This window comes from Phaseolus vulgaris, chromosome 1, assembly GCF_051622355.1.
Source record: "Phaseolus vulgaris cultivar YP4 chromosome 1, ASM5162235v1, whole genome shotgun sequence".
Lineage (NCBI taxonomy): Eukaryota > Viridiplantae > Streptophyta > Magnoliopsida > Fabales > Fabaceae > Phaseolus > Phaseolus vulgaris.
The window spans coordinates 18,253,039-18,276,337 of NC_143498.1; the positions used below are offsets into that span (position 1 = coordinate 18,253,039).

At 38.3% G+C, this 23,299-nt stretch overlaps 1 protein-coding gene across 1 annotated transcript; it reads left to right on the forward strand.

Moving 5' to 3' along the window:
• Positions 1-18,143: 18,143 nt before the first annotated feature.
• LOC137813646 (uncharacterized) lies at positions 18,144-23,073 on the forward strand. Its single transcript, XM_068616010.2, has 3 exons — positions 18,144-18,408; positions 19,271-19,633; positions 21,044-23,073. The coding sequence occupies exons 2-3, from the start codon at positions 19,278-19,280 to the stop codon at positions 22,845-22,847; spliced, it is 2,160 nt and encodes a 719-aa protein (XP_068472111.2). The 5' UTR covers positions 18,144-18,408; positions 19,271-19,277; the 3' UTR covers positions 22,848-23,073.
• Positions 23,074-23,299: the final 226 nt, after the last annotated feature.

A 23,299-nucleotide genomic window follows, 5' to 3' on the forward strand; every position in this document is an offset into this window, starting at 1 on the left:
TAGATAGCACATATGCACTATATTTGGATTGTAGGTATGTTCTTCTTCTTTTAAGTGTGCATTTTGTTATCGGAAAAACCAATATTTTTTTAGAAGCCTAACCTCATTATAACCATGTAGAAGACCTCAAGATTCATGTTCTAATGTGATTGTGATATGAAGGTGAAATGAAAAGAACCTGTGATTTGTTAAAATTCAGTGGAAATTTAGAGAAACACTTACTTGTGAGAATATCATAAAAAATTCCTTGATACATTGTCATTTCATTGTTTCACTTGTTATCCTAAAAGTTGATTGTATCTATATCTTGTTGTATTTGAAGTTAGAAGCACCATAATTTTCTAATTTAATATGTTGTTTAGTAAATAAAACTTTTTTATATTTGACTTAAGTATAACTTATTTATATTCATTTACTTTGTTTGAGGACAAACAAGATTCTAGGTTGGGAGGAGTTGATAAGTGTCATAATTCAGTAATATTTCATGCAAAAAGATAGACACTTATGGACTTTAATTGTTAATCAAGTTATAATTCAACCTTTAATTTAGGAATTTGAATTTTTATTACATATTTTTGGATCATGAGATGAATAAGAATGACTTATTTCCAATTTTGTGTAAATTTTAGGCATTTAAGGAAAGATGGAGAAAAATGGCTAAAGGAGAATAGAAAAAGGAAGACAAGAAGAAAAGACAAAGTGGAGCATTAAAAACTCACCTAAGACTCGCTAAGTGAGTTCACTATAGTGAAGTTGGATTTTTTCTCGTAAAACTCACTTAAACAAGTAATATCACGCTTAAGCAAAATATCACTTAGCCCAAGCCCAATTAGGTTAAATAGAAGGCGTAAGACGGAAAGAAAGGTGTCCCAGAGAGGGAACCAAAGAAATGAAACCTTAAAGGAGACAACCGTCAAGGAGAAATGCTCTGGGTTTTCTTTTCTTGCTTTTCATGCTTGTAATGGCCACCATAAACAGTTAATTCTTTCCATTGGAATTGGGAGTAATTTGTCCAAACTCTCATGTATTGAGGTGATATTTATTTATAATATTCAGTTCTTGATTGATGATTGATATTATCATTTTATACTCAAATCTTGAAACTTTATTCATGATTTTGATCCTTAAATTTGACTGGAAAGTACTTCTGAGCATCTTATATGAATGATAATGCTTAACATATTTGAATGCTAGGGATATATTTAAAATTTTAATTGATTTATAACATCTGTTAGTAATGATAAAAAGGTTTTATAAATATGCGAATTCGATATTTAGGATACCATCTTAATAATTTCATACGTGAGGAATCAATATGAATGATTTTTATATGTGCATCAATGTCAATCAAGATGGAATGTTACATTTTTTATTCATTGAAACTACAAACGAGTAAGAAGGATTAACCCAATTCCTAATTTTCTTAATTGAATTATTTTACTCATTTATTTTGTTTTCATTTAATTTTCACTCAAACTTATGTCAATATCTTCGAAATCAAATTATTGTACATATTCTTATACTAGTCAATGCTACGATTAGGATTTTAAATAATTATTTCTTGTGGGTTCGATATTCGTTCTTAGGGAAAAATTATTACTTCTGACTCGGTACATTTGCAGTAAAAGAGTCATCACTCAGCGTGGCCAATAAGCTAAGGAGATTGGTTTTCTTCATGCTTAAGTAATCTTTGGGTTTCTTAAGATTCTCATATGTAGGGATTTTCTCCAAGATGATCCCAATGCTTTCCTTTCTTAATCATGAAGTATTCTTTGGCTTGGGCTTATTCTCAAGTGAAATCCCTTTCTTTCTAATTTTAGTTCATGTTGGCTTTAAACATTTCTTGAGCAAATTTGAGCTTTCTTCATGGTCAATGATTATCTGCGCTCAACCCATTTGGATTCGCTAAGCTCTTTGTACTCTAGATTGTTAGAATGTATGGCTTTAAACTAGAGGGGGGGAGGGGGGTTGAATGGTTTAAAGAGGTTTTTCGAAAACTTTTAAGCCTATAATGAATTTACTTCGAGAATAACATGATTAAGAAATCACTTTGTCAAAACACAAAGCAAAAAGCACAGCACCAGAAAAACAATCGGTTGTTTCGCAGAAACAATTGGTTGTTTATACCAGTTTTACAAATATCAAAACTGAAATTAAAGAGTTAAAAGATAGAGAAAATGCACACAGAGATTTATACTGGTTCACTCTAAACCCAGAGCTACATCCAGTCTTCCCAGAAACCACTGGGGAATCCACTAAGCAATCAACCCTGGATCACTTACACCACAACCAAAGAAGTGACCTTGATCCCCTCAAGACACACACTTCCTTTGGTCAAACACACCAACACTAAGAATGTTGATTTTGATCCCCTCAAGAACACACAACACTTCTCAGCAACACACAGAAAGTTTCTTTCAACAGTACAAAGAATTACACTTGTTACAGAACAAATCTGAAATCAAATACAAGATGAAAATCCTATCTCACACTCTTTGATCAAACTCAATCTCTAAGCAATTCTCAACTTTTTCTCTTAAGCAAAAATCAGTGAAAAACTCAAATATGTTTTTCTGTATATAATCAAAGTTGTTGTTTGTTATCAAATCTTAACAAACTATTCATTGCATTTAAAGATTGGTCAAAGCATTAAAAATTGGAGCGTAAATAGTTAGAAAATCATTTAATGCTCAGTCAAAGCACAAAACAGTTTTCTATTATGGTACCAAAACAAACAACCGGTTGTTTCTACGAATCAATCGATTGTTTTGGTTTTGACAGCAAGTCAACCATTGAAAACAGTTTTCAACCTTTCTAAACACACCTAAGTATAAAACAATCGGTTGTTTCGACAAAACAACAGGTTGTTTTTCACTTAGTTTGAAAAACACTTTTCTTTTAAAATGTTTGAGAATGCTTATGCTTTGGATTCAATCAAGAGTGGATTTTACATAAAATCTACCCCAGATCCTAACTAAAAGACAACACAACAACAACAAGCACAACTAGCCTTTCATCATCCTTCAAAGGGTTTGGATTCTTCAAAGCTTGAACACACTTGGTTCAACAATCTCCCCCTATTTGATGAAGACAAATCCCTGGTGCTTGTGTTTGATCTGATTGAATCTGAAGCAGTACCTACAAAAATAGCATATTTACAGTCCAATGCTTCTTACAGCAGGAGGTTAGATTTTCACTCATTGAAAGCATATTTCCTGATAAACAATCGGTTGTTTACACGAAACAATCGGTTGTTTCTATCAACAACAACAGGTTAGATTTTCACACATTGAAAGCATATTTCTTGATAAACAATCGGTTGTTTACACGAAACAATCGGTTGTTTACACGAAACAATCGGTTGTTTACACGAAACAATCGGTTGTTTACACGAAACAATCGGTTGTTTCTATCAGCAGCAGCAGAAACAATTTTATATCAGAGATTTTAACAAATTCAAACAGTTTCAGAGAAAGATACACAAGAACCAATTAATTCTCCCCCTATTTGTCTTCACAAATAGACTCTAACATGTATTAAAATAGATATAGGAGAGATTATTAAGATCAAGGATACCTAACTCATTTCTTAGAAAGAAGAACCTCTCTTTTTGTAATGGTTTAGTGAAGATATTAGCCAACTGCAGTTTTGTTTCTTCAAACTTCACTACACAGTCCCCATTGCTTACATGATCCTTGATGAAATGATGGCGTATCTCAATATGTTTGGTCCTTGAATGTTGAATCTGATTTTTGGTAAGATTGAAGGCACTTGTGTTATCACACATCAAAGGAACTTTGCTGATTTGTAATCCAAAGTCTGCAAGTTGTTGTTTGAGCCATAGAATATATGCACAACAACTTCCAGCAACTATATACTCAACTTCAGCAGTAGAGAGAGCAACACATGCTTGCTTCTTACTATGCCATGAAATTAGGCTTGAGCCAAGAAGGTGGTAAGTGCCACTTGTGCTCTTCCTATCTAGCTTGCAACCTGCAAAGTCAAAATCTGAATAACCAATTAAATGAATGGTGTTCTTTTTGCAGCTTTGAAGTGTGACTCTTTAGGATTTGCTTGATATCTTGCACAAAGACATTCCGCAAACATGATGTCCAGCCTACTTGTTGTTAGATATAGCAAAGAGCCAATCAATCCTCTGCATTTGGTTTGATCTACTCCCTTTCCAGCAACATCAGCATCCATGTAGCAGCTTGATGGCATTAGAGTGCTTGCTTCTTTGTAATTCTCCATTTCAAATTTCTTGAGAATCTCCTTGCAATACTTTGATTGACATAGAAAGATCCCATACCTTGTTTTCTTAACCTGCAATCCAAGAAAGAAAGACAATTCTCCCATCATAGACATTTCAAACTCACCTTTCATTGCAGCCACAAATTCTTCACACAAACTATCTTGTGTAGCACCAAAGATGATGTCATCAACATAGATTTGCACAAAAATTATTTTTGAATTTGACTTTTTGATGAAGAGAGTCTTGTCTACCATTCCCCTTTCATAACCATGAGATAGCAGAAAGTTGTTAAGCCTCTCATACCACTGCCTTGGAGCTTGCTTCAGTCCATACAAAGCTTTCTTCAACTTGAAGACAAGGTTGGGATGTTGATGATCTTCAAAGCCTGGTGGTTGATCCACATACACTTCCTCATTGATGTAGCCATTCAAGAAAGCACTCTTGACATCAATTTGGAAGAGTTTAAAACCACTCATACATGCAAAAGCCAGCAGCAGCCTCACAGCCTCCAACCTTGCAATAGGGGCAAAGGTTTCACCATAATCTATGCCCTCCTCTTGATTGTAGCCTTTGGCAACTAGCCTTGCTTTATTCCTTGTGATCACACCATCTTCATCCAACTTGTTTCTGAACACCCACTTCGAACCTATGATGTTCATCTCAGCTGTTCTAGGGACAAGAAACCATACCTCATTCCTTTAAAACTGATTCAACTCTTCATGCATAGCTTCAACCCACTTTTCATCCTTGAGAGCTTCATTAATTGACTTTGGTTCAATTTGTGAGACGAAAGTTGTGTGCCTGCAGAAGTTTGAGATGGAACTTCGTGTAGAGACACCTTCCTTTATCTGCCCTATGATGTTTTTCACTGACAGATCTCTAGGAATCCTCCATTCTTTGGGAAACTCACTCTGTTGCAGAATTTTAATCGGTTGTTTCTGCGAATCAACCGGTTGTTTCTGCGAATCAACCGGTTGTTTTTCTGCACTGATGTCCAGCTTCTCCAAACTGATGCTTTGTTTATCCTCTTCAGCACTGGTCTTCGGGATTTGGATGCTTCTGCGATCTACCTCATCAAAGACAACGTGAACTGACACTTCTACAGTCATCAACCTCTTGTTGTAGATTATGCATGCATGACTTGTGAGAGAATACCCTATGAAGATGCCAAGATCAGTTTTTTCATCAAACTTCCCTAGATTTTCCTTTCCATTATTGAGAACGAAACAACTGCAACCGAAAACTCTTAGATGATTGATGTTAGACTTCCTTCCATTGAAGAGTTTGTAAGGAGTCTTCTTCAGAATAGGCCTAATAAGCACTCTATTCATCACATAACAAGAAGTGCTCACTGCATTTGCCCAAAAATACTTAGAAAGAGATGATTCACTAAGCATTGTCCTTGCTAGCTTTTCAAGGGACCTGTTCTTCCTCTCTACCACACCATTCTGTTATGGAGTTCTTGGAGCAGAGAAATTATGCAAAATCCCCATCTTTTCACAGAACTTGCTGAACTTTTCATTTTGGAATTCTCCTCCATGATCACTTCTTATTGAGCTTATGTTGTTGTTCTTTGTATTTTGCAACCTTCTTGCTAGCTTATTGAATGCAGAAAAGGCATCACTCTTTGATTCCAAGAAGAGAGTCCAAGTGAACCTAGAAAAATCATCAGCAATAACAAGAGCATAGTAATTTCCACCAAGGCTCATAGTTCTTGAAGGTCCAAAAAGATCGATGTGAAGTAGCTCAAGAGGTTTTAAAGAGGAAACAACATTTTTTTATTTTAGAAGAGCTTTTCACTTGTTTCCCTTTTTGGCAAGCTTCACAAATATGGTCCTTCTCTAACTTGAGCTTTGGTAGCCCAATCACAAGCTCCCTTGAAATTAACTTGTTCAAATGATTCATGTGAATATGAGCAATTCTTCTATGCTAAAGCCAAGATTCATCTTGCTTGGATAGAAGACAACCAATTGAACATGGTGAAGAGATATCTAGAAGATAAACATTATTGATTCTCTTACCTACCAACATTACCTTTTTGGTGTTGGGTAGACAGATATCACATGTGTTTGTCTTGAACATCACTTGATATCCCTTGTCACACAGTTGGTTAATGCTCAGCAGATTGTGCTTTAATCCTTCTACATAGAGAACATCACTTGATATCACATGTGTTTGTCTTGAACATCACTTGATATCCTTTGTCACACAGTTGGCTAATGAATCAACAGATTGATGTCTTTGTCTCCTATGGATCCTCTCCCAAGAATCCTTTCCTTGTTGTTGTCCCCATAGGTGACATGCCCTTCTTGCTTAAAGGATATGCTTAGGAACTTTGATTTGTCCCCTGTCATGTGCTTGGAGCATCCACTGTCCAAATACCATTGTTGCATGCTCTCCTCCAAGTTTTCCTACAAAGAAGATTTTCAAGTACAAAGATTTGGTCCCCTTATGAATATGGGTCCATTTGGTTTAAATTCATCAATTGAACCTTTACTGCACTTAGGAATCCACTTCATAAAGCCCCTAGGAACAACATATTTTCTAATTTTATAGAACCTCACAGAATGGCCTCTTTTTATGCAGTAAAAGCATGTAACAACCGGTTGTTTCGATGGTCCAATCGGTTGTTTTTCTGGCATTTTCGAAAATGACTTTGAAAATCTATCTTGTTTGTTTTGTGGGTTAATGCCCAATCCAGCTTTTCCAGAAACACAGTTTTGAGATGCCAAGACATTCTCAAAGTTGGATTGACCTTTAGAAAGCTTATCCACAGTTAGTGGACCTTCTTTTCAAGATTTTCGCAATTTTCACAAACAAGAGTATCACACTTGCGAGAGGAGTTTTTGTAAACAATTTCAAGATTTTCAAAATCTGTTTTTGAATTTTCTAATTCCTCTTCCAGTGATTTGACTCTGTTCTCAAGCCAGTTATTCATTCCCTTTAACCGGTTGTTCAAGAGGGCCAATCGGTTGACTTCTTCATGTGTTTCTTGAAAGGCTTGAAGCAATTGACTATAATTTTCAAAATTTGAGAAGTTAGATGAACTTACACTACTTGAGTCATCTTCCTTTCTGGCCATGAAGCAGAGGTTGAGGCTTTTCTTGTTTTGCTTTCTTTTCCTTCTTGCTTGACTTCTTGACCTTGCCTCCTTTGGTTCATTGATGTTTCCATGAGTAGACTTGAGTGTGCCCCACATCTCTTTAGCAGTTTTGCATTTTGATACCCTGAAAAATTCATTAGTATCTAGTGCAGAAGCTATTATGTTTTGAGCAGTACAGTCAAGCTTGGCCATTTTACATTCTTCAAGGTTTTGCAATCAAAGATCCATTCTTTTTAAACTTTAGAATGAAAAGACCATTCTCAATTGAATCCCAAATTCCTTGATCAATAGATTCCACAAAGATTTTCATTCTGGTCTCCCAATACTTGTAATTCAATCCACATAATAAAGGTGGTTTGTAGATTGAAGCACCTTCCTCAAAAGATAGTTTTCCAGCCATAGAAAAAAGGTTTTCGGATCAAACTTGAATAACTTTCAAGAACCAAACTCTTGATGCCAATTGTTAGAATGTATGACTTTAAACTAGAGGGGGGGGTGAATGGTTTAAAGAGGTTTTTCGAAAACTTTTAAGCCTAGAATGAATTTATTCGAGAATAACTTGATTAAGAAATCAGTTTGTCAAAACACAAAGCAAAAAGCACAGCACCAGAAAAACAATCGGTTGTTTCGCAGAAACAATCGGTTGTTTCGCAAAAACAATTGGTTGTTTATACCAGTTTTACAAATATCAAAACTGAAATTAAAGAGTTAAAAGATAGAGAAAATGCACACAGAGATTTATACTGATTCACTCTTAACCCAGAGCTACATCCAGTCTTCCCATAAACCACTGGGGAATCCACTAAGCAATCAACCCTAGATCACTTACACCACAACCAAAGAAGTGACCTTGATCCCCTCAAGACACACACTTCCTTTGGTCAAACACACTAACACTAAGAATGTTGATCTTGATCCCCTCAAGAACACACAACATTTCTCAACAACACACAAAAAGTTTCTTTCAACAGTACAAAGGATTACACTTGTTACAGAACAAATCCGAAATCAAATACAAGATGAAAATCCTATCTCACACTCTTTGATCAAACTCAATCTCTAAGCAATTCTCAACTTTTTCTCTTAAGCAAAAATCAGTGAAAAACTCAAATATGTTTTTCTGTATATAATCAAAGTTGTTGTTTGTTATCAAATCTTAACAAACTATTCATTGCATTTAAAGATTGGTCAAAGCATTAAAAATTGGAGCGTAAACAGTGAGAAAATCATTTAATGCTCAGTCAAAGCACAAAACAGTTTTCTGTTATGGTACCAAAACAAACAATCAGTTGTTTCTACGAATCAATCGGTTGTTTTGGTTTTGACAGCAAGTCAACCATTGAAAACAATTTTCAATCTTTCTAAAAACACCTAAGTATAAAACAATCGGTTGTTTCGACAAAACAACATGTTGTTTTTCACTTAGTTTGAAAAACACTTTTCTTTTAAAAGGTTTGAGAATGCTTATGCTTTGGATTCAATCAAGAGTGGATGTTACATAAAATCTACCCCATATCCTAACTAAAAGACAACACAGTAACAACAAGCACAGCTAGCCTTTCATCATCCTTCAAAGGGTTTGGATTCTTCAAAGCTTGAACACACTTGGTTCTACATGGATAACTTTAATTATTTTTTCCTCAATCCACTTAGTGCATGACAGAGCGCTCAATATTTTAAGTATTTTCTTAAGGCTTGTTTATTTGGAGTCAACCCGCTGAGCCATTCACTATGCGTTGGGCAAATTGTCATTTTTTTCTATTTCCTTTGTTTGTTGGTTTCTACCATTTTCTACAAGATTTCTACAAATTTCTTCTTTACTTATTCTTTTATGAGCTTAGCTAGCTTTGTAGGGGTTTCAAATGCTTTTCAGCTCATTCTTCCACATTTTCTATACAAAATGCATGCCTAATGTATTATGAATTTTACAACATTTTAACCCTTATCAATCACTCTACCCATAGTCGAGCTTATAATTTCTTTGATGAGGACATCGAAGCATTAGGCCGGCTAGATTACTTGATGTTTGGAAGAGAAAAATAGTGATATTTTGTTCCTAAAAGAAAGAAAGGATGATAGGAACATATTTCACATCCAACAGCAAAATGAATGGAAGGTTATGAAAGAGCCCCTCAAGGATGAAATTGCTACTTCCTTCAAGCCAATTTCGAACTCGCTTTGGAACAAGTGAAACTTTGCTTCCCAACATTGATTTGTCTATTGTCGATCTGTGTAAGATGGTAGTGGATGGTCAAATAGTTGAGGACTAAAACTTGTAATTTGTTTTATCCTCCGTGTTCCCTATGTTGGACTTTGTTACTATTCACACTTTGTATAAGTCTTTCTATTTGATATTTTGAGAGTTTTCTTCAAGTTATAACTTGTATTGTATGGGTCCGACGATTTATATGATCGATTTTCATTTTTAATTACTATCTTGTGAATTTTAGTTTTCACAAATACACCACTATGATTTTATTTTTTTTTACTTTCATGTATGGATGTAATGAAACTACCTTTGTTTGTTTTTTGAGGGGTTTAAAATTTTTCTTTTAACCAACCATTACTTTGTGATAATGGCATGTAGCAATTTATGGCTAAATTTCTTGTTCCGTAATAGGTTTTAATTTTATCAAAATGAAGAAACTTTTATTCTATCATCAAGGTTATCGCCACATGGATGATCTCATGTCATTTTAAATATGCCATTTATGTAAGTTTCATTATTCTTAATTCGAGTACGCGATCACCACGTATATGGATTTATGTTTTGCAAATATCTTGTGTGGCCACCATGTGACTGGCTCGTGCTTTGTATCATGTGATCGTTATGTGGACAGGCTTACACATTGTGTATGGGACCATCGTGTGAACACGTTTACGCTTTGTATATGCGGTCGTCATGTGGGCAGGCTTATACTTTATATATGTGGTCACACTGTGGACGGGCTTATGCTTTGTATATGCGACTGTAATGTGGATGAGTTTATACTTTGTATCATGTATGCGGTCGCCATGTAGAGGAGCATACACTTTGTATTATGTATGTGATTGCCATTTGGACAAACTTATATGCTTTGTATGTTTTATAGCTTAAAAATATATAAAATTCGTTGAATAAATGACTTTTATTTCAACGTGCAACTTCATTAAAAACCCTTAAGAAAACAACTTTTTTTCAAAAAACAACTTAAGGAAAAAAGTGTTGCTTTATTACCTTTAATTGAAATAAAATCACAACTTTACCGTATTCCATGTCCGAGGTATCAAACCTCCATCTAATGTTTCTAGCTCATAAGCTCCCCTTCCTACAACTTACTTTATCTCATAAGGCCCGACCCAATTGGATGAAAGCTTGTTATCCAGGTTGACCTGGTCCCTCCTAAGCACTAGATTTGAGACTTTCAACTGTTTATGTACTAGCTTACTTTTCTACCTCATCTCCATTCTTTGTTTCATGGCCCCTCCTTTGATCCTGACACCTTATCTTATTTTCTCTATCATGTCTAAATTTTCTTGGATCTCTTCTTCTAAATGACTAGCAAAAAAACTTTTGAAGAGATGGTTTGATAATCTCTATGCATATCATTGTGTCAGTTTTGTATACGAGGTTCAAAGATGTTTCCCTAGTGGTTGATTGCGAAGTTGTGAGGTAAGATCATAATATCCTGGAAATCTCCTTTGGCCATTCGCCCTTTGATGCGTTCAACATCCTTTTGAGTCCTTGTAGGATTACTCTATTTTTTTTTTCAACCTGTCTGTTCATTTGTGGGTGCTCAACCGATGTGAAGATTTGCTTGATGTTGAACTCGTTGCACATTTGTTTTACCTGCCTGCTAGTGAACTGAGTGTCATTATCAGATATTAAGATTCTTGGGACATCGAACTTGCACACAATGTTTGTCCATAATAAGCTTTTGATCTTCAAGCCCGATATGAAGGCCACAACTTCCACTTTATCTACTTTGTGAAGTACTCCACTGCAACCATTTGAGCATAATAGTGTGCATCAATGACCGAGTCACAGAGTTGCGCCTTCAATTAGGTGGCAGACTCAGTGAGGTACCTCCGAGTTGTGCATGTTAAGCCTTCTTTTCAAACGGAACCATTCATTCCTCGCTCCAAATGCATACTCTTATGCCTTGAGAGGAAACATGAAGAAGAACACTTATCTTTCTTTTGCTACCTTCTTATTCTAAAAAAACAATTTATCCTTAGAAGTTGTGGACTTAAATTAAGGAGTTAAAGGGGAGAGCAGTTAAAGGGAATCGTGAAGGTTAACAAAGAAGTGAGAAGTTAAAATATTTATGAGAGAGGAAAAAAAGTGAATCTTCATATTTCAAAATTCAAAAGTGCTCTGTCAATTAGTAATTACAAAATGACGGAATGACCCAAATAAAATAAAATGTTAATGTAAGAATAAAATGGAAAAACATTTTTAAAAAAAAATGATTTTAAAGAAAAATTCTCTTTATATATAAGTATAAGTATAGATTCATATTATTAACATATTCTAAGTATTATATAGGATCTAAATTCTCTACATTTTTAAGAAAAAATCATGTAATTTAACCATTAATATTAATAAAACTAAATTTTAAATTTATTTATTAATTAATTTTATAAATAAATTGCATTAATGAGATATTTATGGAGTTTTACTTAAATCACCTCACCACTTTCTAATAAGTTCAATTTGACTCATTAAGAATAAAATAGGAATAAATTTATAGTATTGAATATCTTTCGCTTCAATCTTAACAATATATCTTTTACTAAATATTATAGTATTGAATATCTTTCACTTAAATAATTTTATTTTTTAAACTTTATTATTAGATTCAAAATTTTACTATATATATATATATTATATATTATAGCTGTTCCTGCTAGGGAGATGGGACCTAGAGAACTATTGAAATCTTCTTCTCCTTCCTTCGGTCGGTCAGGTGACTGGATAGTGAACTGAGGTTCTCTTCGTCCTCCTGCTTCTCCTTCGGCCCTCGGCCTCGGCTGAACACCGGATGGTGGGGGTACCTGCGAAGGCACTCCGACGCTCAAGTCAGTAAAGCGGGTGGTCAGCTCTCAGAGTGATAAATGACATACCTTACTCCTTGGGATGCGTACTATTTATATTATTCTAGTGGGCCTACCTTGTTGGGCCCATTTATCGAGGTGGACACCTCTTAGGTTTGCATTACCTAATTCTTAATGATAGATTAGCTTCACTGATCTTGGTTTGAGCGTTAACTGTAATAGGGGTCGGCCATCGGCCAAATCATCATGGCATGGGTCGGCCATCGGCCATGTTCCAGTGGTCTCGGTCGTCTCGGCCAAGTCTTCTAAGGTCTCGGCCTCTCAGTCGTCTCGGCCTCTCGGCCAAGTCTTCTAAGGTCTCGGCCCCTGGGGCAAGTCTTCTAAGGTCTCGGCCCCTCCGGCAAGTCTTATAAGGTCTCGGCCCCTCGGCCTCTCGGCCAAGTCTTCTAAGGTCTCGGCCTCTCGGCCAAGTCTTCTCAGGCCTCGGCCTCTCGGCCATACCGGTACACTTGCCCCCCAGGCTCAAGGGCAGATGTGTTACATATGTCCGATGAGTCTTTAATGATGGGTGTCGGTCGGTTTCCCTTGATCGTGCGGCTATTCCATTTCTCGAGGTGTGACGTGACCCTAGGTGTGATCAAATATAAGTTGGATTTGGGCGGTCGGCCTTTTAATTGTGATTTTAATCGAACAAGAACGGACGATCGGCCTTTTAATTGTGATTTTAATCGAACAAGAACGGGCGATCGGCCATTTAATTGTGATCTTTAATCGAACAACTAAGGATAGGTGGCCAGCTATTACTTGCGATGTTAATCGAGCAAGTGTAGCGGGCGGTCGGCCATTTTGATTGTGGACGTGTAACTCGAGCAAATAAAATATGGGCGATCGGCCGATATTTGCGAGCGTTAAACTCGAGCGAGTAAAATGTGGGCGATCGGTCATTTTAATTGTGAACGTGTAAGTTGAGCAAGTAAAAATGTGGACGATCGACCATTTAATTGCGAATGTAAAATTCGAGCAAATGAAAATGTGGGCGATCGGCAATATCTACGGTCGTTGAAATTCGGTAAATGAAAATGTGGGCGATCGGCCATTTAATTGCGAATGTAAAATTCGAGCAAGTAAAAATGTGGGCGATCGGCCATTAAATGCGAGCGAGTGATATGAGGGCGATCGGCAATATCTACGGTCGTCGAAATTCGGGTGTATAATACGGGCGCTCGGCCACTATTTGCGAATGTTGGATTCGGCAGGCCGGCACTTGCGATGTTAATCGAGCAAGTGGGCGTTCGGAAGGCCGGCACTTGCGATGTTAATCGAGCAAGGGGGCACTCGGCAGGCCGGCACTTGCGATGTTAATCGAGCAAGCGGGCAGTAGGGCGGCCGGCACTTGCGATGTTTAATCGAGCAAGCGTGCGTTCAGCCAATACTTGCAATGTCATCGAGCAAGTTTGGTGGGAGATCGGCCGGCACTTGCGATGTTTAATCGAGCAAGCGGGCAGTAGGGCGGCCGGCACTTGCGATGTTTAATCGAGCAAGCGGGCGTTCAGCCAATACTTGCAATGTCATCGAGCAAGTTTGGTGGGAGATCGGTCGGCACTTGCGATGTTTAATCGAGCAAGCGGGCAGTTGGGCGGCCGGCACTTGCGATGTTTAATCGAGCAAGCGGGCGTTCAGCCAATACTTGCAATGTCATCGAGCAAGTTTGGTGGGCGATAGGCCGGCACTTGCGATGTTAATCGAGCAAGCGGGCAGTTGGGTGGCCGGCACTTGCGATGTTTAATCGAGCAAGCGGGCAGTTGGGCGGCCGGCACTTGCGATGTTTAATCGAGCAAGCGGGCGTTCAGCCAATACTTGCAATGTCATCGAGCAAGTTTGGTGGGAGATCGGCCGGCACTTGCGATGTTTAATCGAGCAAGCAGGCGTTCAGCCAATACTTGCAATGTCATCGAGCAAGTTTGGTGGGAGATCGGCCGGCACTTGCGATGTTTAATCGAGCAAGCGGGCGTTCAGCCAATACTTGCAATGTCATCGAGCAAGTTTGGTGGGAGATCGGTCGGCACTTGCGATGTTTAATCGAGCAAGCGGGCAGTTGGGCGGCCGGCACTTGCGATGTTTAATCGAGCAAGCGGGCGTTCAGCCAATACTTGCAATGTCATCGAGCAAGTTTGGTGGGCGATAGGCCGGCACTTGCGATGTTAATCGAGCAAGCGGGCAGTTGGGCGGCCGGCACTTGCGATGTTTAATCGAGCAAGCGGGCAGTTGGGCGGCCGAGAAGTCGGCCAAGCATTGAGACTTGATGGCGCTCCTCGGCTCATAGCGTATGTCGAACTCGGAGAGTTCGACCGACCATCCTATCATCCTCCCTGCAAGGTCCGGTTTAGATAAAATTTTAAAAATAGGGTAGTCGGTTCTTACAGTTGAGTGATTTTGGAAATAGGGGCGCATCCGCCTTGCCGTGAGGACGAGTGCGAGAGCCTCCTTCTCAATCATCTGATATCGGGTCTCGGCCGAGTGGAGGGTTCGGCTAACATAGTATACGGGTCGCTCCTTGCCCTCGGCTTCCTGCACTAGGGCAGCGCTGACTGCTTCTTCCGAGGCTGCTAGATATACCAGGATTGGGTTGTCGGGCCTCGGCTTCTGGATGACGGCCGGGGATGTGAGGAACTCCTTGAATTGTTTGAAGATTTCCCCACATTGGTCGTCCCAGACGAATTTTTTGCCCTCTCGGAGTAATCTGGACCATCGGCCTCGTCCTCCAGGCGGTAGTCTACGCCGTTGGAGTCTTCGTCCGTGAAGGTGATGGGTGGCATCCTCGGCCGGAATGCCACTGCGTTGACCTGGTGTACCGCCCGAAGGTGTTTCTTCCGAGCATTGTTTGTGCTTCCTTCCCCGGCGAAGCCGCCGGCTACAGTGTTGATAACTTCTCGGTTACCTCTCCCGTCGGCCTCCCTGGGGGGATCGTCTCTTTGAGGGGGGTCGGCCCTCGCAGGTTGTCGGTCGCCTCTGTTATCTCGGTCATCTTGTCCGCCTGGGTGGATCCGCCCGGCCTGGAGGGTCTCGGTGGAGATGCCCAGCCTGGATAAGTTCCTCGATCTTATCCTTAAGGGCCTGACACTCGTCGGTTGAGTGTCCGATGTTTTGGTGGTACCGACATTGCTTCCTCCGGTCGGCATTATTTGGGCTGGCCACCTTCCTTAGGGGAGGGATCAACTTCGGCGTTGAGGGCCTCGTCCAAGATCCTCCCCCGCTTGGTCGTCAGGGGTGTATACCTTGACAACCGGATCGGTCGTTCCTTTGACCCGGCCGCCCCTGACGATTCTTCTCTTCCTTGTTTTTCTCTCCACCGGCCTCGGCACGGACCTGGTTACGGAATTCTCTCAGCTCTTCCAGCTGCATGTACTTAGCAGCTCTCTTTCTTAGCTCGTCCAGGCTGTCGGCCGGCTGCATGCACAGGTTGTCGGCAAAGGGCCCCGGACGCAGGGCCGTCAGCATGTGGTGCATGGCGACGTCCGGACTCAGATTCCGGATGCTCATCGCCACTTTACTGAACCTATCCACGAAGGTTCTCAGCGACTCTCCCTTCTCCTGGCGAATGCCTACCAGAGCGATGGAGGTTAGATGGTGCGGCCGGCTGGTCGCGAACTGCGTTTCAAACTTTGCGACGAGCATGGCAAAGCTGTCGATGGAGTTGGGTGAGAGCTTGGTGAACCAACTAAGGGCTGCACCCTTCAAGGATGTGGGGAACACTCGGCACAAGACGGCGTCGTGCGAGGTGTAGAGACTCATATGGGTTGTGTAGGCGTCCATATGCTCGTCCGGGTCGGTCGACCCGTCGTATCGGTCTCGGTTGAAACACTTCCACTTCTCAAGAAGTGGGACTTCGATGATGTTGTTTGTAAAGGGATGTCGGCGGTTCGGGTCGGTCGTCGGGGTCGTCCGGGTGGACCTGATTAGGCACGACTCGTCGCCCATCTCAGTCTCGCGGGGAGGGGGTCGGCCTCTCGTCCCCTCGGCCACATCCGGGTTGGGGGGAGAGGTGTAGGACTTGCCGACCACGTTCGTCGGTATGACAGAGGGTCCTCCCTCCCCCAGCTTCTTTCTCATATCTTCGTTCTCCCTGCGGAGAACTTGCAGCTCTTGCTCATTTTTCTGAGCGGCCTCCTCGGCCTTTCTTCGCATCTCGGCCATCTCCCTCTGGAGAGACAGCAGCAACATTGTTTGGTCGGCTTCAGTCATTCTTTCCATGCTTCTTGTTAAAACCATCTACTTTTTTCCTTCAGCTAGTTTCCCTCGGCCCCACGGTGGGCGCCAATTGTTCCTGCTAGGGAGATGAGACCTAGAGAACTATTGAAGTCTTCTTCTCCTTCCTTCGGTCGGTCAGGTGACTGGGTAGTGAACTGAGGTTCTCTTCGTCCTCCTGCTTCTCCTTCGGCCCTCGGCCTCGGCTGAACACCGGATGGTGGGGGTACCTGCGAAGGCACTCCGACGCTCAAGTCAGTAAAGCGGGTGGTCAGCTCTCAGAGTGATAAATGACATACCTTACTCCTTGGGATGCGTACTATTTATATTATTCTAGTGGGCCTACCTTGTTGGGCCCATTTATCGAGGTGGACACCTCTTAGGTTTGCATTACCTAATTCTTAATGATAGATTAGCTTCACTGATCTTGGTTTGAGCGTTAACTGTAATAGGGGTCGGCCATCGACCAAATCATCATGGCATGGGTCGGCCATCGGCCATGTTCCAGTGGTCTCGGTCGTCTCGGCCAAGTCTTCTAAGGTCTCGGCCTCTCAGTCGTCTCGGCCTCTCGGCCAAGTCTTCTAAGGTCTCGGCCTCTCGGCCAAGTCTTCTAAGATCTCGGCATCTCGGCCAAGTCTTCTCAGGCCTCGGCCTCTCGGCTACAATAGCTATACAAATTTATGTTTAATAAATTAATTGATATTTCATTTATATATATAAAAAATAATAATTTAACCATTAAATCGACCTATATTTTATATTAAATTATAATTTATTTGATATTTTATTATTATTATTATTATTTAACTTTAATAAAATATAATATGGATAACATCAATTATATGTAATTATAAACTTTTACATAAAAGTATAAAAGATATAATCTTGTATAAAAGATATAATCTTTGATAAAAAGTTATACTCATATAATTAAATTCCTCTCTTGCATATATATCACACTGCAAATCCTTCAGACTCACCCAATTATCGAGGAGAGATTAAATAATAACAATATATCTTTTACTAAATATTATAGTATTGAATATCTTTCAGTTAAATCATTTTATGTTTTAAACTTTATTGTTAGATTAAAAATTTCACTATATATATTATAGCTACAAAATTTATGTTTAATAAATTATTTGATATTTCATTTATATATATATATAGATATTTATATATATATCAACCTATATTTTATATTAAATTATAATTTATTTGATATTTTATTATTATTATTTAACTTTAATAAAATATAATATGGATAACAGCAATTATATAATTATTGGGAACACAATATATCTGTATTTTTTACTTTTATTATTTATATGTAATTATATTTATTATTAAAATTAAATAAACAATATTATTCACACTTAAACATATCTAACAAAGTAGTAATAAATTTATTGATTATTCAATTTAATTTAATTTTGATAAATTTTAATCCAATTAAATAAATTCCTCTCTTACATATATAAATATAAGTATAAATTATAAATTTTTACATAAAAGTATAAAAGATATAATCTTGTATAAAAGATATAATCTTTGATAAAAATTATACTCATAACTAAATTCCTCTCTTGCATATATATCACAGCCTTATAGTTTTGTATTTAGCAAATCATTTGAGGCTCACCCAATCTGAAATTGGAGGAACTAAACATTGCAAGAAGAAGAACCCTCGCTGATTACAAACCTAATTCGCGTCCTCATTCTCAATCTCTCCAACTTCACTCAGAGGCCTTTCTGTCTCGCGTCTTCGGAGGTATATTCTCTAATTCGCTTCCTCTCTTTGCTTTGATCTATGTGCTAGCCTTTCGAATCGTATTTTTTTTCCATCGTCGTTTAACATAGGGTTTTAAGGGATCAAACATAAACTCTAACTTGTACTCTTTCAAATGCTGTTTATTCCAAAACTGGGTCAAGTTGTAAGGTTCTCGATTATTGGAATTTAGGGTTAAATGATTTCTTAGTTATACTGATTGATTTTTTTCTTATTATACCCCTTTTTTATATAGCTTTTTAGCTGTGATGATGGCTCTGTAATTTATGATCGAGGTATTTGTGTTCAAACACTGTTTTTTTTTTTCTAGTTTTTAAGCAAGGCGAGAACAACCCTGCTACTATGCTGTACATTTTGATCGCCCTTCAAAGTGTTTTCATAATAATGTCATGCAAAGTTGCATTTTCCTTTTATTTATTTAGATGTTTATATTTTAAGCTTATGATGGAAGGATTTATCAAAGAGCTATGAAAGGGGAGCATTTTAATAAAATTTGTATATTTCAATTCCTTGGTCCAACGAGTTATTGATATTTAGCATTAGTCCATCATGTAGATTGGTATCGAATTAAATTTTTTAGTCACTTCTCTTGAATTAGAGAAACTTCATGTTATTTGCGTTATCAAATTGGATTTCTGTCTTATAAACAGAATCTTGTGTTACTATGTTATTTTGGATAGCGTATTGATATGTGGTACTATACATCAATGATTTTAGCACATTATCTTGTTTTTGCAATAGAAACCCATTTTCTTGGATGTTCAATTGGTGGATATATTTTATTTTTTTTTCATGACAATATTTCTAAATTACCATTGAAATTGATTTCTAATAATTTTTTCAGAGTTGATATGTACAATGGAATTGGACTACAGACCCCAAGAGGGTCAGGTACAAATGGCTACATTCAGAGTAACAAGTTCTTTGTGAAGCCCAAGATTTCAAAGGTTGCGGACAACACGAGGGGGTTCGAGGAAGATCAGGGCACTGCTGGGCTTAGCAGGAAGCCCAACAAAGAGATCCTTGAACATGATCGTAAGCGTCAGATCCAGCTTAAGCTTGTCATCCTTGAAGACAAGCTCATTGATCAGGGCTACACTGATGCCGAGATTTCTGAGAAACTAGAAAAAGCTCGCCAAAATTTGGAAGATGCTTCTGCCACCAATGAATCTGATGGACTTGGGCCTGTATCTGCATCAAATAAGAAGTAATTGATCTTGAATTCTGCTGTTTTTGTTAGAATTGTGATTCTTGTGAAATAATTGTGTCTATTAATGTGTTAATAGGGTTGTGATTGATTTTTAATTTTAACATATCTGTTAGGGTTGTGAGTGATTATTATTTGTGATTACAGTATCAGCATCAGAGAAGAAGCAATTGACTTTGATGGAATTTTAGGCTTGTGATTCTTGTGAAGAAATAATTGTTTCAATCAAGCTTTTTGTTGATAAGCTCTTTTACATTTTTATGAATTGTTGTGTTTCTTATGTACTGTTTGTGTCTGTGATCTTAGAGCTGAAAGCTTAATGTGAGAACAAACAAAACCTTTATGCGGAGAATTACGATCTTTTATGGTTGGACTCTATAAATTAAATAGGACTAAGTGTAACAGAAAATTCAAATGGTAACATCCTATCTTAAGTTTAGATGGTAAGAACAATATCATTATCTTTACCTCAACAACATCTGTGAATCACATCTTGCACACCAATCATCCAATTCTTCCACAGAAGGTTATGACACCTTTTATCCAAAGGTTGTTGCTCTGAACCTGTTCAAGCTTGCAGCCAAAATATAAAAAAAAATGGCTGCTCGAGCTGGCAATCACTGCACTGCAATCTACATTTCTCTGTGTTGTGTTTGCTGCTAGTGGGTCAAGAAGGGAGATATCCCAAAACTCTACAGTTATACTACTACGTATTGTCTTCTTTTTTATGTTAAGATCTTTTATATTTTAGTTCCAAGACAAAAACCACCTGGTCTCATCTTACTTTGGGCCTAAAGTTATCTATTGGACCCTTTTATTCATGGGCTTTCTAATGTTCTTTAATCAAAATATAAATAACAAAATTTAGATTCATTAAGGTGAAGGTTTTTTATTGAAAAAACTATGTTTTTTATTGAGAACTCATAAATAAGGGCTACTGCCTATTACATACTAGGTATAACAAACACATCTATGTGAAACCTATACAACAGAAGATAATCATTATTTGAGGTCTTCATAATGATGTTGTAAAATATCTGCAAGTTAATCACTGGAATTGATAAAATTAACTAATATCCTTGGATTACAACTTCTCTCGATTAAAGTGACAATCAATCTAAATATAAATATGTTTAGTTAAACATTGGGTTAGATGCAATCTGAAGGGCTGACTTATTATCACAATTTGACTTAGTTTGTTGGACTCCTCTAAATTTGAACTCTTGAAGAAGTTGTTTGCATGTTGGATTATTTGGATGTAAGGTTGTTTTAATTATTTTAGTGGTTGCTTGTTGATTGACGTTTCGAAGGCATACATGCAGTTATATTTGGATTATGTCAATTTTTGAATGGTGTGTGTAAATTTATGCCTAGATATATATTTAATAAAAATTATTTGGAGTTTTTCAGGGTTTCAGATACGCAGACTCATCAAATTGCTGCTAGGAAGGAAAAGCAGATGGAATCATTAAAAGCTGCTCTTGGCATTGTATCATCTGAAGTCAATGAAATAAATGCAGATGGGACTGATGGCCTTGGAAATGATGGGAAAAATGGTTCTAACATGGACGGGAAACATATTTCAAAGCCTGAACATGCCTTTTTGGACAGAAATTTTAGTAGGAAGAAACAAATGGTTGAAGGTCAAAAGGATGAAAATGTTAAGAGCCACAAGAAGATTGGAACTCGTGAGAAAAAGTACAATGATGATTCTTCTGATTCAGACACCTCTTCAAATGAGAAGAGAGGTACAAAGAAGCGTGGTAAAAAGTATGATGAATCTGATTCTGATAGTGATTCTAAGAGAAAGGTTAAGGCCAAAAAGATGAAGATTCCTAAGCACCACAAGAAGGGTAGGGTGGAAGATAGTGATTCTTCCTATGACTCTGATGACAGCAATATTGCAAGAAAAAGTTACAAGAAGAGACAAGAGTCTCATTATAGGAACACTTCAGAGGATGATTCTGATGATCATGATGACATCCCCAAGAATAAGACTAAGGAAGGGATGAAACATTCAAAAATGAGCAAACGTCATGATTCTGAGGTGGAATCTGATGTTGACAGTAAGGAAAATAAATATGGTACAGCTGGGAAGCAGAGGACAAGAAGGTATAATTCTGATGATGAGAATTCTGATAGAGACGGTGTTAAGCATGCCTCTGAGCAGAGAAGCAGAAATTATTATAACAAGGATGTTGAATCACAGATTGTTGGTCGGACTGCTCGCCATGGTGAGGATCATTTAGCAAGGAGGCATAGAAGAGACGATGATAATCACAGGGAGCATGAGCATAAAAGGAATAATGATGACCGTGGGGAAAGGAAGCATGGAAGGGATGAAGATCGCATAGAAAGAAATTACACGAGGGATGAGGATGTTGGAGAAAGAAAGCATGCCAGGAATGAAAATGATTCTAAAGAAGAGAAGCACAGAAGGCATGATGATGGCCGGAGAGTTAACCGAACAGGAAGAAAGCACTCAAGAGATGAGGATGATCTTGGAGAAAGAAAACAGGCAAGGGATGGTGATGATTCTAAAGAAGGGAACCGCAGAAAGGATGAGGATGACCATAGAGAGAGGAAGAACTTGAGCGATGTAGTTGACCTTGTTGAGAGAAAGCGTGGAAGGGATGAGGATGAACATGGAGAGAGAAAGTTCAGAAGGGATGAGGATGAACATGGAGAGAGAAAGTTCAGAAGGGATGAGGATGAACATGGAGAGAGAAAGTTCAGAAGGGATGAGGATGAACATGGAGAGAGAAAGTTCAGAAGGGAGGAGGATGAACATGGAGAAAGAAAGTTCAGAAGGGACGAGGATGAACATGGAGAAAGAAAGTTCAGAAGGGATGAGGATGATCATGCAAGAAGAAAGTTCAGAAGGGATGATGATGATTATGGAGAAAGGAAGCACTCAAGAGATGAGGGTGGTGTTCATATGGAAGCAAAACACAGTAGGATTGAGGATAGTCGTGGAGAACGAAAGAACATAAGGGAGGATGATGATAGAGAGAGAAAGCACTCAAAGGATGAAGGTGGTCGTGGAGAAAGAAAGCACAAAAGGGACGATGATGATGATGGTCATGAAGAAAGAAAACAGCACCGAAGGGATGATGTTGGCAGAGGAGAAAGAAAGCACAGGAGGGAGGAGCAGGAGCGCAGAAGGGATGAGAGGGAAAGTCGAGGAGATTATTCCAAAAGAGCCAAATACTAAGTTTTTCCTTCTAGTGGAGGAATGAAAGTCTTATGAACTGTGATCCAGGCTTTGAGAATACTTTTTTGCTGCTTTAATCTTTGGATTGTATGTGTGTTGTGTTGCTTTTCGAATTATGTAACTTATGTTTGAAATATTTTTCATGCGTGCTTGTTTCAAATTGTGTTCTGCTGTGTGACTGGTAGTATTTTTAAAAATAAAATAAAAAATTTACTTTTTGTTGAAATTATATTTCAGACGCATGGATTAAATGTCAGGCTTCGCTAGTATAATTGGTGGTTCTTGAAAACAATAAATGCCGATCGTTTCATTCAATGGGGAATTAATGATAATATCTATTACATAAGAAGATGAACAAACCTATTTTTAATAGTTAGGCTCAAAAGCTTAATTACCATTTTAGTAGCTCATTAGTTGTGGCCGAGATTTTTAAGTTGTTAAAATGGGAACAC